The sequence below is a fragment of the Dendrobates tinctorius genome, unplaced genomic scaffold (genome assembly GCF_039654945.1).
Source record: "Dendrobates tinctorius isolate UK_male_01 unplaced genomic scaffold, ASM3965494v1 ptg000120l, whole genome shotgun sequence".
NCBI classification, from domain to species: domain Eukaryota; kingdom Metazoa; phylum Chordata; class Amphibia; order Anura; family Dendrobatidae; genus Dendrobates; species Dendrobates tinctorius.
The window spans coordinates 44113229-44141053 of record NW_027361788.1 but is presented as its reverse complement, the minus strand read 5'-3'; the positions used below and the strand labels follow the sequence as shown (position 1 = coordinate 44141053).

The 27825-nt window shown below is 51.4% G+C and overlaps 1 protein-coding gene across 1 annotated transcript; it reads right to left on the bottom strand.

The window, feature by feature from the left end:
* Positions 1 to 1404: 1404 nt before the first annotated feature.
* Positions 1405 to 27787, bottom strand: SUV39H1 (SUV39H1 histone lysine methyltransferase). Its single transcript, XM_073541294.1, has 6 exons — positions 27632 to 27787; positions 5883 to 6028; positions 3576 to 4265; positions 3217 to 3363; positions 2701 to 2830; positions 1405 to 2058 (listed from the first exon to the last, which is right to left on the bottom strand). Exons 1-6 carry the CDS (start codon positions 27657 to 27659, stop codon positions 1925 to 1927), a joined length of 1275 nt encoding a protein of 424 aa, XP_073397395.1. The 5' UTR covers positions 27660 to 27787; the 3' UTR covers positions 1405 to 1924.
* Positions 27788 to 27825: the final 38 nt, after the last annotated feature.

Sequence of the window (27825 nt, the reverse complement as noted above, 5' to 3'; positions counted from 1 at the left end):
CTCCCTGTGACGCTGCACTTGCTCCCTTGAAGAACCTCCATGGTGCTGCTGCGGACTTCGTTGCGGGTCCTGCTGCCGCGGAGTGGGCTCCTGCCCCTCCATGCTGCGCTTATTGCTCCTGCTCGATTCGGCAATCCCCGTAAAAATATGTGCTCTGCACGGGGATCCACCGGTCGGCGTCCCCCGCACTTCCAGTACCACACGCCCGTCACTTTGGGTGCAGAGGGGAGCCCCCAGCATCACGCGCGACTTCCGATTTCCGTCTGTGCTATGCACCGCACACTCCAGGCGGTGCCCAATCGCCCCCCCCCTCCCCCCGCTTCCAGGGCACCGGCCGTAGCAGAGTTTGTGCCCTGCCGAACGGCCCAGGCCTGGGTGAAATCCTCTCTTCTATCTTCTGCAGCGCGCTGCTGTTGCCACCATTCAGGTAAAAGGCTCTGCCCTACAAGGACAGGAAACCACTGATGCAGAGAGAGGAGCCACCCTTTTTATCTTAAAGGTTCCCTGTCCTTGTGGGGCGGATCCCCTCTCTCGTTGGGTGCAGTCATGGGTGCTTGTAAAAAAGCGAATTCTTAGACCATGGCTCTGAGCCTGGACTGAGGCCAGTTCTGTTGTTAGTTTTGCATACATAAATATATTAAAGTGAATACCCAAATCTTCCAATTCTTAAGTTGGTCTATGGCCCTGCCAATTATATTGCCGTTGTTGCTGCACATTGCTCCAAGACCCCTTGGACAGACATAGTTTCCTGCAGCCACTACTAGGGAGAGCTAATGCATTAGAATAAATCAATTAATGTGCACTCCGTAAGCGCTCCCTGAGGGTGGCTGCAGGCAACTAGGTTTCTTTTTAGTTAACATATTTTCAGTCTCAACTAGAACATCCAGCAACCACTCCAGACAGGGAATTTCACAGCTCCATTCCCACAACCTGACAACCCAATGATCAAGTTATTACTAATCCCATAAATAGGTGCTGAAAGGTTATTTCCATCTTTGGACATTACGATTGTGAAGTGTTACAACTGCAGGTGGGATTCTAAGTGCTGATACCCCTATTGCTCGCTAAAGCAGAGCGTTGGAAGCACTTAACAGAGCACTTTATTTTAGGGATCGTGGAGGCTAAGCACTAGGACCCATACCGATCCACATTCCTGACATAACCATAAGGACAAGTCAGTCATTTGTTAGACTATGCACATATTTTAAATGTTGAAACTGAAAAGAGTAAATTGTACCCCCATTCTGGCTATTGTAGTACTAGCCCTAGATTTTCTACACCAACATTAGTCATCAGCAGTATAGCACCCCCTATCTCCACCTTTAAAATCCCTTTTAGAGGATGTCACCATAATGCTGAGTAAATGTTAAAAAGCAACTCCCCATAAAAGACAGTCATCCATGCTGAGGTTACATTATAGTGTATTTACATACAAGAAAGGTAAAAGGTTAAAAAAAAGTTAACAGGGGAGTGTTCCGAATAAGCTAAAAAATATATATCAGCCAATATTTCATAACAGAGGGACAGAATCGCGGCAAGTTTGCCAGACAGCAGGACCGCCCGTGGTGCTTACTTCCCTGCAGATTGAATGGCGGACCGGAGACAATTCAAGTATTATAGTCTATTGTGAGTGACGCAGAGTTGAGCCCATTGCGTACGAGAGTGAGGTGTGTGAGGAACCGGGTACTTCCAGGAGAAACATGGAGGCACAAGCAGCCCTGTTAATATCACATTAAAAAAAATTAAATGATAAAAACACATTATATAGCACCATTGTGTTTGTGGGAGGAGATGGCAGGCAGTGCAGGCGGAGGCCCTCCCACAGAATAATTACTAGCGATGTAAACACTCTACTCCTCCCTGGTAACAGTTATTCAAGTGCTGTGGGAGCAAGCTGATCCACAAAGGGTTAATCAGTCTACGTTCAGAAGAGGTATTTACGGCACTTTGTTGAGCCGCATTTGCATTCGACCCGGATCCTTTTTTTGGGGGATCCAGTGAGGCCGGCTAAACCAAAATTCGAATCCATCTTTGTGCTTTCGACATCAACGGGATCCACTGTCAAAACAGAATGGTCAAAATTAATTAAACATGACTACGAGTGCCAAACAAACATCAGCACTGGCGACACGGTACAGATTGCAGTGGAAGGGGCCGCACACCGTATTTTGGGATGCATTTAAGGACCGCTACACAGGCACGCAGAATTTTCAAACTTGCATTTATAGATGGAGTTGTCAGGTAGAAGATGCAGTCTTTATATGCAGGGTTGTTCTCGCGTTTCATCTTGAGGAGGAAATGCTCATCTGCCTCTAGTTTGCTTTTGGGCAGCGAGTTATTGAAAATTAACAGTTTGAGCCATGGGGGGGGGGGGGGGGGCAACTATACATTCTCTGATACTGTGGCAAAATCGGAGGAGCACAAACGATGGCCACAATGTACACTCAGATCAGCACTTTACAAGCTTTATTAAAAAGACCTTGTAAGTACTGCCCCTGCTTGGCCACTGCGGCTAGACTACAGCAGTGCTCAGTATCGTAGAGAATAAGCAGTAAATTATGGAATTAAAACTCACTGTTGTTGAGAACAGAGAAGATTAATAATAAGAGGAAAGCTTGCTTGCTTCTTTGCAAGTTTAACCAATAATGATATTGAGACAACCCCTTTTAATAGAAAAAAAACAAAAAAACAAACCCTTACCATGCATGTTATAGTCAAAAGTAAGCTCTTCTCCAGTACGTATTGTACGCGTAGCAAAGAATGCAATGCGAGGCACCCGTTCATCCTGATTATCAACAAAGACATTGTAGACTTGGAGGTTTGGTTTACACTGCAACAAACCCAGAAAAGAAATGTAAAAAATACATTTGTAAAACCTGGCCACAGACTAAAATGTATTACAAAGAGTGAGCGACCATCATTACAGCATGACTTGCTACCCTGATCATGTACACTATTGTGGGCGGTCCAGTGCTCCATATGAAGTCACATATGTTGCGTCAAAAAAAAAAAAAAAGGGAATTAATGCCTTTTTTGCATAAAATATGATTTTCAGTTATTAATGTAAGAAATTCTGAATGAAAGCGCAGTCTGTACAAGGCTTGAATGGCCATCGGCAGCTCACACCAAGGTGTGTTATTTCACATGAGGCAGGGGCTGTACTGTTAAGGACAAGTTCTTTTGTGGATTTGTAACATACCCGACACCAGTACTTACACTGTGGTTTACAAAGTGTGAAATATTCCCATAGCGTGCGGCATCCACAGTGTACACATCTTCCACATAGTCCAGGTCAAACAGATAGGTAGCCCCTTGTCGGTCGTAGATTTGTCCCCTGCGTTCGGCCTCATCTGAAGTGATTATCTGAAAACCAATACAGCAGCATTTATAATGGCACAAATGCATATAGACATATAAAACTCGCCTAAGAAACGCTACCCTCTTTAGATCAGCTCTTTAATACAAGACATTGTAATTTAACTTTAATACAATGTGTTAATATTAGGCCCCTCTACATCGTTAATCACATGGTGATCGGACATCCAAGTGGAGTCATCCCTCCAATGGCATCTTACCTCACCAACATACTCCATAACAAAGCTGTTTTTGCGAATCTTCTCCAGGGTTCGGACCCCCCAGCCCCTGCCATCTTCGGTCCTGAAGATACAGAACTTGTACTGAATTCCTTTTTGCACCACTCGGTTCGGACAGGAGGGGCCACATCGGCAGAGAGAGTTACATTCGTAAATTGGAAAGCCAGGTTTGATTTTCACCTGTCCATCTTCGTTGTAAGCAAATTTGTGCTGAAATCCTCCTGGACAGCAACCTCGATCATCTGTAAAACAGTCCCGGCACGTGCATCCTACAGCAGACTGTATAATGGTGACACCTTCGCCCACCTTATATTGATTAATGTACATGAAGTCTTTTGGGGGCCCCTCCAGATCCACTTCATTCTCTACTAATATAAGGCCCGGGTGGGCACGTTTAGCATTGAGTTGTTGCTCCCACAATCGAAGCCTTTGTCTCTGTTTGGCCTTTAAAACTACATGGTGAGAAAGGCTTGAATCAAGGATACGTGGACACCGTGCAATAACCTTTTTATTTGTAGTGTTCCCTTGAGACTTTGCCCTACGGAGGAGCTCTCTCTCCAAATCACGGTGAAACTGCTTTAGAAGATGGAAGCACTTGAGATGATGACGAGGTTCCCATGAACACTCAGTATCCGAGTATCCTTTCCATTTCACAAGGTACAGCTCCTCATCCTGAAATGCAAGATATCATCACTGTGAGATAAAACAGTAAGGCTGGAGTCACACTACCGTAGAATACGGTACAAGTGCTATGCGAAAAAAAATTGCATAGCACTCGGACCAATGTTAATCTATGGGGCAGCTCCCATCATCCGTTTTTTTTTCTCGCCCATTTTATACGTGCGGGTGAAGTCACAGGTATATACTCATGAATGAGCCGAGATTCAGCCCATTTTTAGGGCTGAAAGTTCCCCTCTCAGGTTATAGACGAGTCATATACCTGGGGGTAGCGGGGGTGTCAGAGATCATACTTACCCCCCCCCTGGCGAGGTCTCTGCAGCCCCCCCGCTTCTCCACGGTCTCCCTTCCTGCCTTCAGCAGTCACCTGGTACCGCTCATTATACTCATGAATATGCGCATATTCATGAGTGTAATGAGCAGTATCACATGACTGCTGAAGGCAGGAAGGGAGACAGTGGAGAAGCAGGGCTGCAGGGACCACGCCAGGAGGGGGTAAGTATAGCGATATTCACCTGTCCGGGGTCCATCGCTGCTCACCGCTGTTTCAGTGACGTTTAGGCAGCAGGGGGCGCGGTCACGTGGTTAGTGCGTGCTGCGCCCTCTGCTGGCTGAAGTCACTGACACAGGAAGCGGCAGACAGCGGTGAGCAGCGATGGACCGCGGACAGGTGAATATCTCAGGTGCCGGATCCTGAGCAGGAGAGGAGAGTATGGCATTTTTTGCAGCAGCAGCATATGGGGGCATAATATATACAGCATCTTATGGGGGCATATTCTATGGAGCATCTTATTGGGGCATAATCTATGGAGCATCTTATTGGGGGCATAAACTTTATGAAGCATTATATGGGGCATATTATTCTATGGAGCATCTTATGGGGGCATTATTAACCTTTGTTCAGCATTATATCAGGTGTATTTTGTATGGAGCATCTTATGGGGCCATCATGAACAGTATGGAGCATATTATTATTATTTATTTATATAGCACCATTGGTTCCATGGTGCTGTACATGAGAAGGGGTTACATACAAACTACAGATATCACTTACAGTAAACAAACTAACAATGACAGACTGATACAGAGGGGAGAGAGGACCCTGCCCTTTCGGGCTTACATGCTACGGGGCTCCTGATTCAATATGGATATTCAAAAACATTTAACCTACTGATGTCTCAATTAATTTTACTTTTATTGGTATCTATTTTTATTTTTGAAATTCACCAGTAGCTGCTGCATTTTCCACCTTAGGCTTATACGCGAGTCAATAAGTTTTCTCAGTTTTTTGTGGCAAATTTAGGGGGGGGGGGCTTGTGCACAAGTTTGCCGCTCTTAGGATTGGTTAAGTATGGCAATGTGGCTGCTGGACCCCCCAAAAAAAGGTTGTGCACCCCTGACATAAGGCATGTAATATTAGTTAAGAGAACGACTTCTTTGCCACAAAGATCTGTCAACCATTAGAAGAAAGAAGCCGCCTCCACTCTGCTGTAAATGGCTATAAACTAAAGGGTTCCCAAATTATTGGTGTTGTGATGCTGTAACTTTAGCAGGATATTGATTAAAAAGAGCACATTATTTCATTTTTTTTTTTATATACATATACGCCACCTGAACTCTCTTGTAGTCGCATAGATATTCCACCTCAAAGTTACAGATATTTTTACGGTTCACTCCCAGAGCTGTACAACATACGTGCTCAATCCGACAAAGCTCCTGCAGATGTGACTCAGAGGAGAGACATTGCACCGAACTTCCTGCAAAAGGAAACAAAAACAATACTGAAGGTGAGACATTACACCAAGAAAACCCTTCAGTGAAGGATTATGACCAGGATCTTCTCTAATGCACCAGTTTATTCCATGTTTGTTGTCACCTCCATTATGACTGCTGGTAACTTGTCATAAAGGCTTTCTACACAGCAGAAGTCACTCACAAGGCATAAAGTCGACTCCCGGGGTGTTTCTGCAGCTTGCTGGCACAGGAAGTAGAGACACATATGCAATTTTTTCACTGTGTAAATAGGGGAATCACTAAAATCTGAGGCGCAGCTTTATGCAGGATAATAAAAGAGGACCTGTCACTTGACCAGAAAAAAAATGAGTTACGGTAAATATTTTCTTAAAATATTTCCAGAGTTTTTCAGATTTTGCATTTTTTTCTGCTTTAGGCAGTCTAGCTCCTATTCTGAGATGTTCACATTAGTTCATTTTGAAGTGCAGTATGTGAATTCTCTGCTTGTAGTGCAGCTGGGTGTTTATTCAGTCTTCTTTTGGGGCGTGTGCTTACATCCCTCCCAGACGCTGCCAATAACATTTCGGTAGTGCACAAGACAGCTTTATTAGCTGCCGAGCTGTGCTTGGCAGCATCTGGGAGGGAGCGGTGACAGCGCAAGTCCCCTGAGAAGACTCAGAAGAAACGCCCAGTTGCACTTCAAGCAGAAATTTCACATACTGCGCTCCAAAACAGACAAATGTGAATAGTTCTACAATAAAGTGACGCAATATAATTCAGAAAAAAAAAAAAAAAAAAAAAAAAAGCAGATTCTAGGGAACTTGGGGATGTTTACAAACTAACTATTTTTTGAGCAACTGACAGATCCACTAGAACAGTGGTGACAAAAAGTGTGCAGTGTGACATCAGCTCTGTCTTTGGCCTAAATTATGCAGATGTAATACTAATGCTTTGTTTACTGGATGCACAGTACAAGGCTGAGTATCGGGGCAGAACATAGGAGGGTGCTGCATATTCACTGGACAAAAGAGCAGCACATGCACGAGATTTGGGCCAAAAGCAGAAGTGACATCACAAGCAGAGACTCTGGGTCCACTAAAGCTCAGAGTGCGGCGCCAGGCAGGGAGAACTGAAATGGAGCCAGAAGTATGTCACTACGAGACAGATAATGCTGCATTTGTTTTACACTTCACAGCCTCTGGTTTTCTCCTGAAAATGTTACTAAGAGGCTACATGGTGACTGGACCAGCAGAATAGTGAGTGCAGCTCTGGGGTATAATACAGGATGTAATTCAGGATCAGTAATGAATGTTTGTACACAGTGACTGCACCAGCAGAATAGTGAGTGCAGCTCTGGAGTATAATACAGGATGTAACTCAGAATCAGTACAGGATCAGTAATGTAATGTATGTACACAGTGACTCCACCAGCAGAATAGTGAGTGCAACTCTGGAGTAGAATACAGGATGTAACTCAGGATCAGTAACGTATGTACACAGTGACTGCACTAGCAGAATAGTGAGTGCAGCTCTGGAGTATCATGCAAGAAGAGGCGGAGCTTGCCGTGTGCTCGGTGTGTGTGGTGCCTAGAGAGAGCTCCTGGGAAGGGAGGTAAAGTTTTTCATCCAGGACTTTTTGTCTGCCCCCTTGCCAGGAAAGAAGGCTCATTCTGGGACTGGCCTTCCGGGCTGGCCCCCCAACTTCCACCTCCTGGTCCAAGCCGGCGGGGGGTGGGAGGACTCCCAATCCGGCTAGGGTCACAAAATCTGGCCAAGAAGTTCCAAGCAAGGGATCCAGCATGAGGACCTGTAGGACCCCTGAGGCCACGGCCGCTCCTTCCCCCGGAGGTAGGCCAAGTACGAGCAGGGGTGCTGAAGCGGTTCCCCTTAATTGGGGCACCAAGGTGGCGAAAGAATCTGCCGTGGTGTATGGTTCTCGCACCCATGCGCACCTCTGCGAGTATGAGGATGCCTCAAGGAAGCTAAGATCCCTCTGGGGGGAGTTGAGGGTAGCTCAGGAGAGGTCGGACAGGGCCTCCGGCAATAAGAAGGCTGAGCTATCCGCCGCGGTCAGGAAGATAAAAAAATCCATTCAAGACCTGGAAAGCTGGAGGTGCGAGATCTTGGCTGGCAGCGGGCCCTTCCGCGAGAAGCTGGAAAACGACTACCGGTTCAGAGCCATGACCGGTGGGGCTCCGGAGGGGCCACGGAGCTCCGGCCAGGCGGTGGAGGAAGATGAGGAGCAGGAATGTGAGGAGATCGTGCCCTGCACTCCGCCTGGTGGCCTGGTAAGAGATCTCCAGGCGTCGCATAGTGGGATAGCCCCCGAGCAAGTGGGTCTCCCGTCAGATTCTGGCCCTTCAGAGGGCAACGGGAGCGAAGGGGGAGGAAGAGGATGGTGGTAGCAGCAGTGAGGGGGGCTGCCTCGTCATGCAGCAGATCGAGTCCCTGATCTGTTTTAACGAGCTGAGGTTCGGGGAGGAGATCTGCGATGACGAGGCAACCAGGAGGGGGACGAAGAGAAAGGCTAAGAAGAAGGTAAAGAAGAAATCATCTGTTGTGCAAAAATTGTGTATATCCTCCTCTCTGGGGCCCCCTGGTCCCACTGTGCGGCACCCGCTACCCATCCCGGCTCTGTTGTGGGTCCGCAGCAAGGGAGCGGGGAGATTACAGGCCATGACACGCAGGGCGCTGCCTCTGTTTGTGGTAACGGAGGGGGCAGTGGTGTGTCTGATATGGATCATGGTGCAGAGGGCGGCCCAGTGGGCAAGAGAGTGACAACCGGGACCGCATCTCCGGCGGTGAGCGCTGGGGTGTCTGGGTCCCCCACTTACGGATCCGTTAAAGCTGGATCACTTCTGTGGACCCAGGCACCTAGTAAAGTGAAGGGGCCTGCGACTCCGGCAGAGCCGGCTCAGAAAAAGAAAATGGTGGAGTCGGCTCCCCTGGCGGGGTCTGCGGTGAAGTCGGGGCTGGGGGCCCCGCCGCCGGTGGACGCTGAGGGGAAGTGGGGTAGCCTGGGGCCGGCGTTGCTGTGGCCAGGCTGTTTGTGGCCCAGGGTGTGATGGTGGGGGGCGCTGTGCCCCGGGAGACTGGTACCGCCAGGGTTGGGTCAGTTCCGGTGGGCGTGGCCTCCTCGGCACCCGCTGCCCATGTGGGTGCGGCTTTGGGTGGCTGTGCAGCTGAAGGCTGGGGGCGTGGCTTCTCAAGCAAAAGAAAAAAAAACGGTCTTACATGTGATCAACAATGAAGCAGAGACTGCAGCAGACAGCAGCAAGGGCGTTTGCCTGGCGGGGTCCCGAGTCTGGGGGCTTACCTGAGGTAGGGGCGATGGCAACTACGCAGGACGGAGCTGGAGGCGGGACTGCTCCTGGCTTCCTCCCTGCCAGTGATGGAGGAAGTTCTGTACAAGTTGTGGGTGCAGTGCTGCTAAAACCTATGGCAGCATGACTGACAGCAGCACTGTGTGTGCAGAACCCCCCAGCAGGGAAGATGCCACCAGTAGGTGGCCGTAGCAGTGGAGAAGCAGAAAAACCTGAAAATTCCCAAAAAGTGAGGCAAGATGATATTGACCCCAGTGTGCATGTGAGTGAGAGTGGGGTGACTAATGGAGTGGATGAGGAGGGTGCGGGTATGGAAGTGTCTGTGGTTGAGGATGCGAGTGGCAGTGTGTCTAAAGTGGCAAGTGTGAATGGGGTGTCTGATGGTAGTGAGAGGAGGGGGCTGGTCCATCTGCCCTCCCCAGGCCACCGGTCCTCGGAGTTATTCGGGGGTGGTGACTGGGGCCTCAGGGTCTGGACGAGGGTGTCCTCGCCTCTGGACCTCGGGGATAGCGTCTTGCGGCGCCATTTCCTGGAGGCCCTCAAAAAGGGAGAACGGACGATCGAAGTAGAGGACAGAGCGGTGGACTTGGCCTTTTGGCTGGATAGGTACAGCCTGGCTGCCTTCCAAGATAAAAGGGAGGGGGAAACGGTTTGGTCCCTCCCGACAGCCGGGCAGGGGGTGGCCAGGCGGAATGTGGTCCGTCTTCGGTGGAGGGGCAGTGAAGCATGCCCCCCAAGGGCGAGGGTTGTGGAGCTCCTTCTGAAGATGGACTTCAGGGCGACGGACATCTTTGCCCTGATTCATCCGTTTGGCACCTCCTTCTTCGATGTCCGTTTTGTTCAGCCAGAGGGCTTAGAGCTTTTCTGGTCGAATTTTGAACTGGCAAAGGGAGAGCCCGGCTGGCGAGACTTTGCTGTACAGGTGGTGTCTCGCCAAAATAGCGTAAAGAGGGTGACCGTTCTGACAAGTAACGAGTCACTCTGGGGTCAACATCATGATGTGGCTTTACCGTTATGGGGAAGTCACGGACGTCCCTAAGAAAAATAGGGACGAGTTTGGCATTTGGTCAGGGGGCTGGACATTCATGGTAAAGTTGAAGGTTTCAGTAGGTACGGTCACTCACATCCCCTCCTCAGCATTTCTGGGGAGAGACAGAATCCAGATCTTCTACCAAGGACAACCAAAGGTCTTCCACAGGTGCGGGAATCCCCGCCACTTCAGTGCAGGCTGCACGGTGCAGAAGTGTGCCTTGTGTGGCGGGGTAGGCCATCTTGCCTCGGCCTGTGGTGACATTAGGTGTCACCTGTGTGGTGACCTAGGTCACCCGTATAGCCGCTGCCCCCGTTCCTTTTCCAGCACCATCTCTGGCCCGGCAGGGGGGAGTCAAGGGGGGGTTCCCCGGTGGTGCAACTTCTGCTGTGGCTGAGGGTGGAGGCGTGAGGGGAACTGAAGGGTCAGTGAGGAAAGGCGAGGCTAGTACATCTGCCCACCAGTGGCAACAGATGACGCGCCATAAGGACAGGGGCAGGGTAAGCCTCAGGCAACTGGGGTGATGACAGTCCCCACCCTGGAAGCGACAGAAGCCTCTGAGGCCCTGGGGGAGAAGGCGATGAGCGAGGAGATACGGAGGATGGAGAGGGAGGAGGTGGCTGCTTCTGATAACTCTTCCCAGTATGAAAGTCTGGATGAAGAGGTGGTGGAGCAGCCTAAAAACCGGGTGACAATCGTACCGGTAAGAGTCGGAGGAAGAGGAAGAACAAGGCAAAAAAATCTAAGCCCCCCTCCTGACCGCTAAGGTGCCTATGGAAGGGCTCACCGGCTCTCCTCTGATCCCCCTCTCCAATCGGTTTCAAGCCCTCGATGACTCTGCTGTGTCGGGGGTGAGGGACCGAACGCAACATCTGGGGTGCCATCAGAGAGTGGCGAGGTCCAACCTCCGGGGGATGGGGGGGGGGGACTACCTCGGGGTCCAGGGGCGAGGAGACTAGGTCTGGGAAGGAGGTGTCCACTGCGGTAAAGGAGGATATGGACACCTCTGTGTCTTTAAAGAGGAGGGGTGAGTCGGGATCCTCCTCAGAGGGGGAGTACGGTTAAAAAAACAGGCCATCTAACTCAATCACCCGTGATGGCGGAACCTACCCCGTTGACTCTGGCGTCGATTAATGTCGCCAGCATAAAGTCGGATATGGCTAGATTTACGGCCTTTGATTTTTTTTCACCCGGGCTGATATTTTATTTTTGCAGGAGACCAGACTAACAGACCTGGGGTCCAACCACAAAGCAAAGAGGGAGTGGAGGAGTGGGCCCTCATACTGGTCTCTTGTGGGCGAGCAGGGTAGCGGTCCTTTTTAAGACGGCGGAGGTGGAATGCAGACGGGTGATCGTGGTAGAAATAGGGAGATGTTTGGTCTTTGACGTCTTCTTGAGGGGACAGGAGCTTTGGCTCATCAATATCTATGGCCCGCAATCCAAGTGGGACCGTAAATGTCTCTTCCTGAGGATCAAGCCCTATGTTTTTACGAGCCGGCAGTTGGTCTTCGGTGGGGATTTTAATACTGTAACCAGACTCCGTGATAGGGGAGGCCCCGGAGACCAGCTGACTTATGATAGCGTAGCCTTGAATAGCATAGTAAGCGAAGCTCGCCTGGTGGATGTCCACATCCGGCACACCCCAGGTCACTGGGGTTTCACCTTTTATAGGGGAAGCAGTAGGTCTAGGATAGATAGTTTGTTTTTTTTTTAAAAGGAGGAAGCCGTCTCTTGTGCAGTGTCCGCTGTTGAGGTGGAGTTCTCCGATTACTGTCTAATTTTCTTTACTTTGAATGTTACACAGACTCCCTGCATGGGGTGAGGCCTATGGAAGCTGAATTTGCCCCTTCTGGAAGAAGCGGAAGACAGGCCTTTGAGGAATTTCTTCAGAGTCAGGTACCTCTCTTGGGTCTTTGTAGCAGTAAATCTGAGTGGTGGGAGATCTTCAAAAGAAGGGTCGCAAGGTTCTTCCGTCAGCTCTCGAGCGTCAGGAGCCTGAACAGGTACCGCTTGTATCGGCAGCTGGGGAGGAAACTCGAGCAGCTCGTCTCGACTGGAGGGGACAGAGAGGAAATCTCCAGGGTGAAGACCTTGCTCAAGGGGTGCCAGTACGATAGGCACACATCCTTGGTTTTTGAGAGGGATTTCGGGAGGTACTGCTCGCCCGACCCTTACAGAAACTGCAGGTTGTCAGTGAATTGTAAGCTGGTGACAGGACTGATCGACAGTACGGGATCCCTGAACAGATCCAAATCAGGGATCCTGGAGGTGGTCAGATCCTTCTACTCCCACCTCTTGGGGAGGAGGGATCCTGATCGGGATGAGATGTCGGCTTTCCTGGCTGAAACCATCCCTGAGCCGGGGGATGACCCCTCTCTTCATGTTTTGGCAGAAGCAATCAGGGAAGAGGAAGTGAGACGAGCGATTGATGGGCTCCGGCCCAAAAAGTCGCCCGGTCCGGATAGCTTAACATCCGATTTCTATAAGACTTTTAGGGACTCTTTGGTCCCCCCTCTTGACTGAGGTGTTTAATGAGTGCCTCTCCTTGGACATTCTGCCCAGTTCAATGAGGAAGTCAGCCCTGATTATCCTGTCAAAGGGTAAAGACTCGTCCCATATTGAGAATTGGCGTCCCATAGCGCTTCTCAATACGGACAGAAAGGTTCTGGCAAAGGTGCTTTTTAATCGGTTGGTGAAGTTTGCGCCCCGGCTCCTTTCGGGGGCCCAGCACTGCTCTATTCCAGGCCGCAGCACATTCAGAGCTGTGCTCGGTGTCCGAGAGGCAGTGGAGCAGGTCACTGGAAGGGGTACTTGCTGTCCTTAGACCAGGCGAAGGCCTTTGACAGGGTTAACCATGAGTACCTCTGGTCCGTCCTTCTGAGGTATGGTCTGCCTGGGAGGTTTGTTGATTGCTTGAGAATTTTATACAATGGTGTCCGCCAGGGCTGTCCTCTGAACCCACTGTTATATATGTTCGCGATTGACCCCCTTTTAAGGAGGGTGGAGCGCGGACCGTTGGTGGGAGTCAGGATGGACCAGGCGGAGTCAGAGGCCGCCTTGAGGGTAGTGGCGTACGCTGACGACGTTTTTCTTTTTGTATCCGAGAGAGGAGGCGGATTGGGTGATGTCTGATAGCGGATTGAACGCTACTCGGTGGCATCCGGGTCCATGATCAACCGGGACAAGTGTGAGAGTCTCTGGGTGGGAGGGGGAGATCCAAGTTTTGATCTCCCGGACACCCTTCCAGGGCCTCAGGCCACAGCAAAAATATTAGGCATCAGTTTCGGCCCGGGGGACTATCCCCAGCAAAACTGGGAGGGCAGACTTAAGATTGCCGCCCAGAAGGTGGATCAGTGGAAGGGTTGGTCTTTGACCCTAAGGGAAAGGGTTAATCTTGCCAAGGGCTATTTGCTTCCTTTGCTTATATATCTGGGCACCGTCTGCATCTTGCCAGAGCTTCTTTGGACACGGGTCTACAGCCTGTTTTTCCAATTATTATGGGGAAATAGGATGAACCTAATCAAGAGGGAGGTCACGAACCGCACGAGACTAGGAGGGTTGGGTATGGTCAACCCAGTGGTGTTTCTAGTAAACACCTTTCTTTAGGCAAACATCGCCAACCTCTGGTTAGAGAGGGCTACTCCGTGGGTATTCTCCTCTAGGGGGTGGTTTCGGCCTTTCTTCCAGGAATGGGAGACAGGAGGGCAGGTGAAGGACCTTTGAACGCCTCATAGGCATCTTCCGGCTTATGTTACCCCGGTTCTGAAGGTGATCCATCGGTAGGGTCTGGGAGTGTGGGAGATCAGGATCATGTCGAGAAGGTTTCTTGACAATAGGGTCCTGTTGACCCACTTTCAGAAGCCCCTGGCGCACAGGGATTGCCCAAGCCGGGATCTGGAGCTCGGGTTATTGAACTCTAAGCGGATCCCCTTGAAGTTTTGGGACTTGGCTTGGCGCTGCTTCCATGGGAAGCTACATGTAAAGCCCCCGTTACACACTGCGATATCGCTAGCAATATCGCTGTAAAGTCACCGATTTTGTGGCGTTGCAGCGATATTGCTAGCGATATCGCTGCATGTGACACTTACCTCCGACTGGCTCCCCCACTGGTTATCGCTGATCGCGCGAGAAGCTGCTGGATCATTTCTCGTCGTCAGCTTCCTGCTGTGACGACGAGCGACGTGTGGAACCGGGCGGGAGGACGCAGGATCGCCGCGTCTGACAGGTAAGTAGTGATCCCCATCCCCAGCGATGTCGCTAGTGAGATCTGCCTGAGTGGCAGCTCACTAGCGACCACTTAGCGATGTACCAGCGATCCTGACCGCGTCATATCGCTAGTCGGGATCGCTGGTGCATCGCTAGGTGTAACGGTACCCTAAGGGACAACCTGAAGTGCAGGAGCTCCGATGACCGGGATTGTCCCCGCAAGGAGTGTGGCGGTATGCTTGAAGGCATTGAGCACTTCCTCCTTCAGTGTCCCTTTAATACAGAGGTCTACAACGGGGTAGGTGCATCCATTGGCAGGCCCAGGCTGGCAGGCCTTTCCTATGCGGAGTGGGCCTATGGGGCATTCCGGTCCCTTGGTGGCCGAGATCGGGGCACTGTTTTCTTAGTTAGTTTAGTAACTAGGTTCTACACGGGGAATGCACGGTGTCTACTCAGCGGAAAGTCCTCCCCAGGGAAGAGGTGATTAGGAACATCCTGGGTGACCTGGCAAAAGAGCGCTCTCTGGAGTTTGAGAGGCTGGGTGCAGGGAGGGCCTCTATTCTATGCAGGGGTTTCTCCTTTAATGTGCCCTAGGGAGAGTTAGGTTCTGTGTGCATGTGATAGGGTTGAGTTAGTTTTTTTTTTTTTTTTTATCCTTTTATCTTTATTTTGTAGGGTCAGATAGATGTGTAGGGACAGTCTTTAGGGACAGGTAGTTAGTATTAGGTTGGTAGTGAGGGTCAGGTAGGGAGAGATTGGTAGGGCTATAGGGACAGGTTTTTCTCTTTTGTTAGGGAGAGTCAGGGTGATGTGCAGTAGATTAGGGTTAGAGCCTCTACGGTCTCCAGTTCCTGGTGGTGGGCTGTAACCCTCACTTATAGATTTTTGTTTTGTAATTGGTATCCCGGGTATAGGGCTTGCAAGCATTGAACTTGGGCCTGTTCTTTGGTCATGGTTAAGGTGCATACTGATTATTATTGATAAGTATGTTAGAATTAACATGTTATTATAAGGTTGTATATATATATGTTGTATGTACTATGGTGCGTGTAGGGGGATTTAGTTTAGGTGGGGTGGAGGGTTTCTTGGGGAAAGGGGGGATGGGTTTTGGAGAATGGACGGCAGGATGCCAAGATGATGAAAAATAAAGGCCATAAACTTTTATGGACCTTGCTGCATGAGAAAGGCCACAAACTCTCATGGGACTGGTGTGTTAGGTCTCAAACTTTCGTGGGACCTTTCGGGGAATGGTGGTGGTTTAGTTTAGGAGAGGAGAAAAAAATATATATATATATATATATATAAAAAAAAAAATTATAATAATAATAATAATAATAATAAATAATATACATATATGTGTATGTATAGGTGTGTGTGTATATGTGTGTGTGTGTGTGTGTATTATATAAGGATATATAATTAAGTTGGCCAGGTGGCCTATTTACTTTTTAGCGCAGTTGGCCGAGTTTTGTGTTTTCTAGGTGTGAATGCGTGGGTATGAGTGTATGAGGGGAAAAAAAAAAGGTACATGGAAAGGGAAAAAAGGATATAACTTGAGGTCTCTTCCCTTGCTGGGGGTAATAATGAAATTCATTTTTCTGCTGGACATTTGGGGTTATGAATAATATTTTTTATTGAGTTTGTCTGTAAGCTTTGTTTTGCATTTTTATAATAAAAGAGATACAGGATGTAACTCAGGATCAGTAATGTAATGTATGTACACAGTAACTACACCAGCAGAATAGTGAGTGCAGCTCTGGAGTATAATACAGGATGTAACTCAGTATCAGTAATGTATGTACACAGTGACTGCAGCTCTGGGGTATAATACAGGATGCAACTCAGGATCAGTACAGGACAGTAATGTAATGTATGTACACAGTGACTGCTCCAGCAGAATAGCGAGTGCAGCTCTGGGGTATAATACAGGATGTAACTCAGGATCAGTAATGTATGTACACAGTGACTGCACCAGCAGAATAGTGAGTGCAGCTCTAGGGGGTATAATACAGGATGTAACTCAGGATCAGTAATGTAATGTATGTACACAGTGACTGCATCAGCAGAAGAGTGAGTGCAGCTCTGGGGTACAATACAGGATCAGTAATGTATGTACACAGTGACTGCACCAGCAGAATAGTGAGTGCAGCTCTGGAGTATAATACAGGATGCAACTCAGGATCAGTAATGTAACGTATGTACACAGTGACTGCACCAGCAGAATAGTGAGTGCAGCTCTGAGGTATAATACAGGATGTAACTCAGGATCAGTAATAATGCATGTACACAGTGATTGCACCAGCAGAACAGCGAGTGCAGCTCTGGGGTATAATACAGGATGTAACTCAGGATCAGTAATGTAATATATGTACACAGTGATTGCACCAGCAGAATAGTGAGTGCAGCTCTGAGGTATGATACAGGATGTAACTTAGGATCAGTAATGTATGCACACAGTGACTGCAGCTCTGGGGTATAATGTGGGATGTAACTCAGGATCAGTAATATAATGTATGTACACAGTGATTGCACCAGCAGAATAGTGAGTGCAGCTCTGAGGTATAATACAGGATGTAACTCAGGATCAGTACAGGATCAGTAATAATGTATGTACACAGTGATTGCACCAGCAGAATAGCGAGTGCAGCTCTGGGGTATAATACAGGATATAACTAAGGATCAGTAATGTATGCACACAGTGACTGCACCAGCAGAATAGTGAGTGCAGCTCTGGAGTATAATACAGGATCAGTAACGTGATGCATGTACACAGTGACTGCAGCTCTGGACACGCCCAGGAAGAGGAGGAGCGTCGCAGCTGAGCGTCTGCAGGCTGGGATTTTGCTAAGCTCCTGGGAAGGGAGGTTTTTTTTCCTGCAAGGACTTTCCATCTGCCCCCTTCCCAGGAAAGAGGACTCTACCTGGGACTGAGCGCCGGGGCTGTGCCCCTGGCTCCCACCCTCCGGCAAGCCAGCTGGGGGTGGGGGGCCTCATCCACCACCAGGAGGCCCAAGGCACAGTCAGCCAGTCCCAGGGATGGGGAAAAAGCGGACCCCAGGGGGCCGCAAGGCTCCAGGGTCCGGGACCCCCGAAGTGATGGCTGTGGCGGGCCCTTCCCCCGGAGGTGCAGCAGCCGGCAGAGGTGAGGCAGGGCCCCCCCTTAACATCTGGGGCTCCAAGGTTGCGGGAGAGCCAGCTACCACCTACGCCTCCCGCATTCATGCCCACCTCTCCGAGTACGAGGAGGCCGGCAAGCAGCTCAGGAGACTCTGGGGGGAGTTGGAGGGAGCCCGGGTCATCAGTAAAAACAGGCTCCCTGCCTCAAAGAGAGCGGAGGTCACCGCCACGGTCAAGCTTCTGAAAGGGGAGATTCGGGCCCTGGAGGACCGGCGAAGTACCATCATGGCCGGCAGCGGCCCCTTCCAGGAAAAGCTTCAAAACGAGGACCGGTTCAGGGCCATGGCCGGTGGGTCTCCTGGGGGGTCAGGAGTCCCCATCCAGGTGGAGGAAAGCGAGGAGGAGGAAGAGCAAGATGGCGCCCACACCACATCCGGGCCACCTCCACCTGAAGACCTGGCGGACACCAGCGTGAGTCAGGTAACATGCAGCGGGATAGCCCCCGAGCAGGTGGCCCTCCCACTGGACTCCAGTAACGCGGAGGAAAGCGGGAGCGAGGGGGAGGATGGAGGGAGCGGGAGTAGTTCTGAGGGGGGCTGCCTCATCCTTAAACAAGTACGGCAGACTGAATCCCCAGCACGGTTTGGCACGCTGTTGTTTGGGTATGAAGTCTGCCCGGAGGATGAGGCAACCGGGAAGAGGAGAAACAGGAGGCGCAGGCGTAAGGCCTCGGAAGGTGTGGAGGAACAACTGGTTTTTGCTCCTCTTCCCGGGGCCCCTCTGTCCCGCTGTGTGGAACCCGCTACCCACCCCGGCTCGGGCCCTGTGGTGGGTCCGCAGCGAGGGAGCGAGGAGAGAGATGACTGTTGTGACCTGACTGTCGCATCTGGTGACAGTTCAGACCAGGGCAGCGACATGGAGGTCGGTGCTGGTTGTGGTGTTGGTGGTGGTGTCCAGGCTCAGCCCTCGGTGGCAGGGGGGGCTGGCCTGGCACCAGGTAGAGTTGGTACAGCCAGGGCCGCACCTCCGGCGGCGAGTGCTGGGGCTTCTGGACCCCCCACGTACGGATCCGCTAAGTCTGGATCGCTAGTGGGGGTCCAGAAGCCTAGGAAGGGCGAACAGAACATCAAGCAGCAGCTGAGGCGGTGCAAAGTGCTGGTCGCTCCCATGTCGGCGCCTGTGGCGAGAGCGGGGTCTCCGGCACGTCGACCCAAAAAGGGCGCTGGGCGACGAGGGGGAGTGGCCGGCCTTGCCTGTCTCAAGTGGTGGGCATGGGGTGGCAGCGGTGGTCCGTGAGGGGGGCGTGGCCTCCCCGAGTGTTGCCCGGCCTGCAAAGGCTGTGGCGTGCGGGGGGGGGGGGGCATGTCCTCCTCTGCCGTCGTCCCACCCGCTGCGTCTGCGTCGCCCGGGGGGGGCATGGCCTCGCAAGGGGTCGCTGCTCTGCCCGTGGTGGCTGTGACTGGCGGGGGGGGCATGGCCTCAGCGGTCGCGACTCCGCCCGCTGTGCTCACGTCACCCGGGGGGCCGTGGCCTCGCAGGGGGCCGCGGCTCTGCCTGGGGTGGCTGCGACCGGCGGGGGGAGTGGCCGCTGCGGGCCCGCTGCCCTCTGTCCCACCCACCCTTCCAAGTAATGCTGTGCTGCCCCCAAAAGCTGGCGGGGAGTTGTCAGGGCCCCCGGCCCGCCTACCTTCATCTGAGGGTGCGGGGACTCTGGCGCTCCCTGGCAAGCCGGCGGCGGGGGTGAAGAAAAGTGCAGAGCAGGGAGCGGTGCCAGTGGCCGTCCCTGCCCAGAGTAAACAAAACTCAGCAAAAGAAAAAAAAAAAAATGGAGCTGAAACCAGGAGCTGCTGTTGCTCCTAGGCCCAGCCAGGGCAGAGTGCATGATGTCATCAGCACTGAGGCATTTAAAGGGGCAGCGGCGCTCCTGGACAGGAGCTGGAGTAGCTCCCAGCAAGAGAGCTCAGGGCCCCCAGCAGGCAAAGAGAGGAACTACACTGGTTCGGGAAATGTTAAAAATGTAAAAAATGTAAATAATGTTGCTATGTTCACCAATTGTGCGAGTGAGAGTGAGTATGAAAGCGGAGTGGACATATTTGAGGAGATCTTTGCTGAAGTGAATGGTGATATGAGTGACATGGATGAGGGAGTGAGTGCTACTGTGAATGTGGGTGAGTGTGCTGGAGTGAATGCAAATAATAAAAGAGTGAATGGGAGAGTGAGTGGGAGGACGAATGAGGGTGCTGGCACAAGTGGTGGTAGTGGTGGGAGGGCTGGCCCGTCTGCCCCCCTGGCCGCAAGACCCCAACATAGTTATGCGGGGGCCGCGGCTGGGGGTCGGGGTGGTCCTCGGGGTGGTCCTGGGGGGGGTCTCCTCGCCTCCGGGCTCCAGGGACGGCGCTTTGCACCACCGTTTCCTGGAGGCCCTCAAAAAAGGAGAAAAGGTCGATAGTGGTAGAGGGGAGGACAGTGGACTTGTCTTTCTGGATAGAGAGACACGGCCTTGCTGCCTTCCAAAACCAAAGGGAGGGAGGGACTGTTTGGTCTCTCCCCACAGCCGGGCAGGGGCCGCAAAGGAGGAATGTGGTCCGTCTTAGGTGGGGGGGCAGTGAAGCTTGTCCACCTAGGAGCAAGGTGGTGGAGCTCCTCCTTAAGATGGGCTTCGGGGCGAATGACATCTTTGCCCTGATACATCCTTCGGCGTCCCGCTTCTTCGACGTCAGCTTTGTGCGGCCAGAGGGGCTTGAGCTCTTCTGGTCTAACTATGAGCTGGTGCGGGAAGAGCCCGGATGGCGAGACTTCGTTGCGCAAGCGGTGTCTCGCCAAAATTCCGTCAAGCGAGTGACCGTGGTCACTTGTAACGAGTCACTTGCCTGCGTGGACATTATGACGTGGCTTTCCCGTTACGGGGAAGTCACCGAGGTCCCCAAAAAGAACAGGGACGAATTCGGCATCTGGTCGGGGGGGCTGGACCTTCATGGTTAAACTGAAGGTTTCCGGCGGCACGGTCACCCACATCCCTTCCTCGGCGTTCCTGGGAAGGGACAGGATCCTGGTCTTCTACCAGGGGCAACCGAAGGTCTGCCACAAGTGCGGCGACCCCACTCACTTCAGCGCTAGCTGCAAGGTACAGAAATGTGCCTTGTGTGGTGGGGTAGGTCATCTGGCCGCCTCGTGTAAAGACATTCGGTGTCACTTGTGTGGTGACCTAGGTCACCCTCTCAGCCGCTGCCCTCGCTCCTTTTCTAATGCCGCTGCAGGCCCGGCGGGAGGAGTCCGTGAGGGAGAAACCTCTGGCGGCGCTCCTGCAGCTGTGGCAGGTGGTGGCGGATGGGAAGGGGCTGAGGGACCGGTGAGGAAGGGCAATGCCAAGGTGAGGGGCAATGCCAAGGTGAGGGGCCCCGCGTATGTGCGGAGGCAAGAAAAACGCCATGGGGGTGGGGGGCAGGTGAAGTCTCGGGCAACCGGGTCGATGCCTGCTCCTCCCTCCAGGCCCGTGGCAAAAGCCTCTGAGGGAGAGTGTGGTGAGAGAGGAGATCAGGAGGATGGAGAGGGAGGATAAAGCGGCTGACTCGGACGGGTCCTCACAGTATGAAAGTGTTGATGAGGAGGTCCAGGAGCAGCCTACAGCAGCGGGTGGCAAAAGTAAACGTGCCAATCGTAACAAATCGGGGGGGAAGAAGGCTGGCAAGCCTTCAAAATCTCCCCCGCCCCCGACCACCAGGGTGCGCACGGAAGGGCCCGCTGACCCCCCTCTGATTGATCTCTCCAACCGGTTCAGCGTCCTCGGAGGCTCGGATGATGGGCCGCAAGACGAGGATGCTGGGCCGGGGGTACCACCAGAGGGTCCTTCGGGGGATGGTGGGGTCCGTCCCTCAGGGGGCAGTGTTCCTCCTGGGGGGGGGGGGGGGGACAGACCTGGAACCCGGGGGCGAGGACACCGGGGGGGTGGGATGGACACAACGGGAGCTTCCCTGAAAAGGAAGGTGTCCGACCCCTCCCCAGGTGGAGGTGATAGCAGTGGTAAGAAGTTGGCCATCCAGCTTGATCACCCATGATGGCGGAACTCGCCCCGTTGACGCTGGCATCTATTAATGTTGCCAGCATAAAGTCAGATGCGGCTCGCTTCACGGCCTTTGATTTTTTCTCCCGGATTGAGGCAGAAATTTTATTCTTGCAAGAGACCAGACTAACAGACATGGGGGCCATCTATAAAGCACGGAGGGAGTGGAGGTGCGGGCCCTCATACTGGTCTCTTGCTGCCGAGCCGTATAGCGGGGTGGCAGTCCTTTTTAAGACTGCAGCTGTTGAATGCCGACGGGTTACTGAGTTGGAAATGGGGAGGTGCCTGATCCTAGATGTCTTCATGAGGGGACAAGAGCTCCGGCTCATCAACATCTACGGCCCGCAGTCCAAGTGGGACCGCAAATGTCTCTTCCTGAGGATCAAGCCCTTTCTTTTTACGAGCCGGCAGGTGGTCTTCGGTGGGGACTTCAACACCATTACGAGGTCCCGTGACCGGGGGGGGGTCCCGGAGATCGCCTGGCTTATGATAGCGTCGCGTTGAATAGCATAGCCAGCGAAGCTCGCCTGGTGGATGTCCACATCCGGCACACCCCAGGTCACGGAGGTTTCACCTACCATAGGGGTAGCTGTAGGTCTAGAATAGACAGGTTTTTTTTGAAGGAGGACGCCATCTTTTCTGCTGTGTCCGCCGTTGAGGTGGAGTTCTCCGATCACTGTCTAATTTTCTTTTCTCTGAATGTTGCAGAGACTCATCGGATGGGAAGAGGGCTGTGGAAGCTCAATTCGTCCCTGCTGGAAGAAGCGGAGGTGAGACAATCCTTCGAGGACTTTCTTCAGAGCCAGGTACCGCTGTTGGATCTCTGTAGTAGTAAGTCAGAGTGGTGGGAGATCTTCAAAAAGCGGGTGGCGGGGTTCTTCCGTCAGCTCTCGAGCCTCAGGAGTCTGAACAGGAACCGCTTGTACCAGGCCCTGGGGAGGAAACTCGAGCAGCTTGTCTCGACTGGAGGTGACCGTGAGGAAATCTCCAGAGTGAAATCTTTGCTCAAGAGGTGTCAGTATGATAGACACACATCTTTAGTTTTTGAGAGGGACTTCGGGAAGTACCGCTCACCCGACCCTTACAGAAACTGTAAGATGTCAGTGAATTGTAAGATGGTGACAGGACTGATCGACAGTACGGGGTCCCTGAACAGATCCAAATCAGGGATCCTGGAGGTGGTCAGATCCTTCTACTCACACCTCTTGGAAAAGAAGGATCTGGATCGGGACAGGATGTCGGCTTTCCTGGCTGAAACCGTCCCTGAGCCAGGGGGTGATCCCTCTCTTGGTGTTTTGGCAGAGGAAATCAGGGAAGAGGAAGTGAGACTGGCCATTGATGGGCTTCGGCCCAAGAAATCGCCAGGTCCGGATGGCTTAACATCCGAGTTCTATAAGACTTTTAGGGACTCCTTGGTCCCCCTCTTGACAGGGGTATTTAATGAGTGTCTCTCCTCGGGCACTCTTCCCGACTCAATGAGGAAGTCAGCCCTCATTATTCTGTCAAAGGGTAAGGATCCGTCCCGTATCGAGAATTGGCGTCCCATAGCGCTTCTCGATACGGACCGGAAGGTTCTGGCCAAGGTGCTGTTTAATCGGCTGAAGTTTGCACCCCGGCTCCTTTCAGGGGCCCAGCATTGCTCTGTTCCGGGCCGCAGTTCTTTTAGTGCTGTGCTCGGTGTCCGAGAGGCAGTGGAGCAGGGTAGGGCAGGTCACTGGAGGGGGTACTTGCTGTCATTAGATCAAGCGAAAGCCTTTGACCGGGTCAACCACGAGTACCTCTGGTCCGTCCTTTTCAGGTATGGTCTGCCTGGGAGGTTTGTAAAATGGTTAGAGATCTTGTACCAAGGGGCTGAGACTTTTCCGCTGGTAAACTGTTGGTCAGGTCGCCCTTTTGAGGTGGGTTCTGGGGTCCGTCAGGGCTGTCCGCTGAGCCCGCTTTTATACGTGTTCGCGATCGATCCCTTCCTAAGGAGGGTAGATCGTGGACCGTTGGCGGGAGTCGGGATGGACCAGGCGGGCTCTGGGTCCTCTCTGAGGGTGGTGGCGTATGCCGATGATGTTTCCCTTTTGTGTCCTCGAGAAGGGAGGCGGATTGGGTCATGTCGGAGGTAGTGCGCTACTCGGAGGCATCCGGGTCCATGATCAACCGGGATAAGTGTGAAAGTCTCTGGCTGGGAGGGGGAGATCCCAGGTTTGATCTCCCGGACACCCTTCCAGGGCCCCAGGCCACCGCCAAAATTCTAGGCATCGAATTTGGCCCCGGGGATTACCCCCAGCAAAATTGGGAGGGCAGACTTAAGATCGCCGCCCAAAAGGTGGACCAATGGAAGGGTTGGTCTTTAACCCTGAGGGAAAGGGTTGCCCTGGCTAAAGGCTTTCTGCTACCTTTATTAATATACCTGGGCAGTGTGTGCATCTTGCCGGAACCTCTCTGGACACGGGTCTATAGCCTGTTCTTCCAATTGTTATGGGGGAATAGGCTTAACCTAATCAAGAGGGAGGTTACATACCGTACGAGGAGACTAGGTGGGTTGGGTATGGTCAACCCGGTGGTGTTTCTAGTAAACACCTTTCTTAAGACTAACATCTCCAACCTCTGGCTAGAGAGGGCTCCTCCGTGGGTAGTCTCCTGCAAGGGTTGGCTTTGGCCTTTCTTCCAGGAATGGGAGACAGGAGGGCAGGTGAAGGACCTACGCACACCTCATGGGCATCTCCCGGCTTACGCTACCCCGGTTCTGAAGGTGATCCGCCGGTGGGGTCTGGGAATGTGGGAAATCAGGACCATGTCGAGGCAATGCCTTGACAGGAGGGTCCTGTTGACACATTTCCAGAAGCCCCTGGCCCTTAAGGATTGCCCAGGCCGGGATCTGGAGGTCGGGCTGGGGCTTTTAAATTCTAAGCGGATCCCCATGAAGTTTTGGGACTTGACCTAGCGCTGCTTCCACGGGAGGCTGTATGTAAAGGATAACTTGAAGTGCAGGAAATCCGATGATCGGGGTTGTCCCCGTGAGGAGTGTGGCGACGTGCTGGAAAGCATGGAGCACTTCCTGCTTCATTGTCCCTTTAATGCAGAGGTTTACAACAGGGTGGGTGCTTCCATACGTTGGCCGCGGCTGGCGTCCCTCTCCTACGCTGAGTGGGCCTATGGAGCGTTCAGATCCCTGGGTGGCCGGGACCCGTGCACTTTATTCCTAGTCAGTGTAGTGGTTAGGTTCTACACTTGGAATGCACGGTGCCTAGTTTCGACGCGGAAAAAAACCCTTCCGAGGGATGAGGTGGTAGGAAACATCTTGGGTGACCTGGTGAAGGTCCGTTCTTTGGAGTTCGAAAGGTTGGGTGTGAGGAAGGCCTCTTGGCTTTGGAGGGGCCTCTCCTTTTAGAAACGCACTCAAGGGAGAGCTAGCTCCGTGTGAATGAGGGTAGGGATAGCATAAGTTTCACTGGGTGTTAGGGACAGAATTAGGGGCAGATAGGGACAGGCACTGAGGGACAGATAGAGAGTTAGTTATGATAAGTTAGGTAGAGTAGGGGCAGGTAGGGACAGTTTTTTTTAGGGACAGAAGTAGGGACAGTCTTAGTTGTTGAGGGACAGGGTGAATGTGTTAGTGAGGGATGGGGCCTCCAGAACTCCTTTCCTGGTGTTGGGCTGGTGCATGTCACTTTAGCTTTTTGTTTTGGAAGCATGAAATTTAATGGATATTGGGCTTGCAGGCACCAAACTTGGGCCTGTGGCAAGGTTTTTGGAAATGTGGTTAATACTTATTGTTTGGGTAATATTATCAATGGTTATAGCAGGTCGTATCTTAGGTGTATAACAAGTGTAGTATGTGCTTTTTGTGTATCTGTACATGTATGCAGTATTGTATGTATGTCGCTAGGATGGTGCTTTTAAAAAAATGTATATATTATAGTTAGGAAAGGGGGAAGGGGGTTTCTTGCGGGAGGGAGGGGGGAAGTTTGGACCCTGGAATGGACCCTGAGAAATCAAGGGCCGAAGATCAGAAGGAGATGGCCTGGGAACTACACCAAGGACCATGGGAAATATATAAGGAAATGTAGATACGGGCCATAAACTTTCCTGGACCCTGAGGTGCTGTTTTTTTTTCTGAGGCCATAAACTTTCATGGACCTAGGTATGGAAAAGGCTACGAACTTGTGGACCTGTGGTGTGGGTGGTGGGAAAAAAAAAAAAAATAAAATGAAGAAAAAAAAAAAAAAAAAAAAAAAAAAAAAAAAAAAAAAAAAAAGGGAAAAGGGGGGTGGTTTCTTGCTGTGTTGAGGGGAAGTAGTTGAGGGTCTGCCAAGATGGCTGTTTTTTCTGTTTAAGGCAGTGGGCCAGAAAAAGTGTTTACTTTCCTGTTTTAAATCCAGTATACAGGAATGAATGGGAACATGAGTGAAGGTGTGAATGGGGTTGAATGTGAAGGAATGGATTTTTGTTTGTTTTGTTTTTTTTTTTTGGAGGTTCCTGCTGGGGGTCCCTCAGGCTGCAAAGCCTGGAGACACTGCACTATGTCCTTCAGAGATGGACTGTCGTAAGCTAGCATATTTGCACAAGTTTTTTTTTTGTATGTCGGTGTGGTTTATTTTAGTTCATGTATCGTGGTTTTTGATTTCTGGAATGTTGTTTTTGTCTGTCTTATGTATTGTGTTTTTGATATTTTTATAATAAAAGAGATATAGGATGTAACTCAGGATCAGTAATGTAATGTATGTACACAGTGATTGCACCAGCAGAATAGTGAGTGCAGCTCTGAGGTATGATACAGGATGTAACTTAGGATCAGTAATGTATGCACACAGTGACTGCAGCTCTGGGGTATAATATGGGATGTAACTCAGGATCAGTAATATAATGTATGTACACAGTGATTGCACCAGCAGAATAGTGAGTGCAGCTCTGAGGTATAATACAGGATGTAACTCAGGATCAGTACAGGATCAGTAATAATGTATGTACACAGTGATTGCACCAGCAGAATAGCGAGTGCAGCTCTGGGGTATAATACAGGATATAACTAAGGATCAGTAATGTATGCACACAGTGACTGCACCAGCAGAATAGTGAGTGCAGCTCTGGAGTATAATACAGGATCAGTAATGTATGTACACAGTGACTGCACCAGCAGAATAGTGAGTGCAGCTCTGGAGTATAATACAGGGTGTAACTCAGGATCAGTAATGTAATGTATGTACACAGTGACTGCACCAGCAGATTAGTGAGTGCAGCTCTGGGGTATAATACAGGATGTATCTCAGGATCAGTAATGTAATGTATGTACACAGTGACTGCACCAGCAGAATAGTGAGTGCAGCTCTGGAGTATAATACAGGGTGTAACTCAGGATCAGTAATGTAATGTATGTACACAGTGACTGCACCAGCAGATTAGTGAGTGCAGCTCTGGGGTATCATACAGGATGTATCTCAGGATCTGTAATGTATGTACACAGTGACTGCACCAGCAGAATAGTGAGTGCAGCTCTGGAGTATAATACAGGGTGTAACTCAGGATCAGTAATGTAATGTATGTACACAGTGACTGCACCAGCAGATTAGTGAGTGCAGCTCTGGGGTATAATACAGCATGTAACTCAGGATCAGTAATGTATGTACATAGTGACTGCAGCTCTGGAGTATAATACAGCATCAGTAACGATGTGGCATTGCAGTGTGAAGGTGACAGTATCCAGGCAGTAGAGACAATGACTGAAACCCTGAAACTCATTCGTCCCCTCAGCCCCATACTTATAAGCCTGCCCCTGCCCTCACTGCTGTCACCCCGAACCACCACACACAACCTCCGGCAGCTGTCACCGCCCAGCAGCTACTCCTGCAGCTCATTCACCCCGTGATTATCACCCTCGTACTCTAATCGGGTCACTCACCACGCACAACGTTTAAATTCTCCGCCATGTTGCGCGGGACAGAGAGAGGACTCTGGAATGCAGTCTTTATTCTGATTGGCTGGACAGACCCGGCGCGGGTAGCATGGTGAGGCGGGGATTGGCTGGGAGCAAACTGACGTGAGTAACTAGGGCGGAACCTAAGATTGCGCGCCATTTCACCCGAATGAGAAGTA

Coding starts and splice junctions, on each gene's coding strand:
- SUV39H1 (XM_073541294.1), bottom strand. CDS start 27,659: ATGGCGGAGAATTTAAACGTTGTGCGTG. Junction 4,266..5,882: donor GCGACTACAAGAGAGTTCAG/GTGGCGTATATG, acceptor CTTGCATTTCAG/GATGAGGAGCTGTACCTTGT. Junction 2,831..3,216: donor CACACTTTGTAAACCACAGT/GTAAGTACTGGT, acceptor GGTTTGTTGCAG/TGTAAACCAAACCTCCAAGT.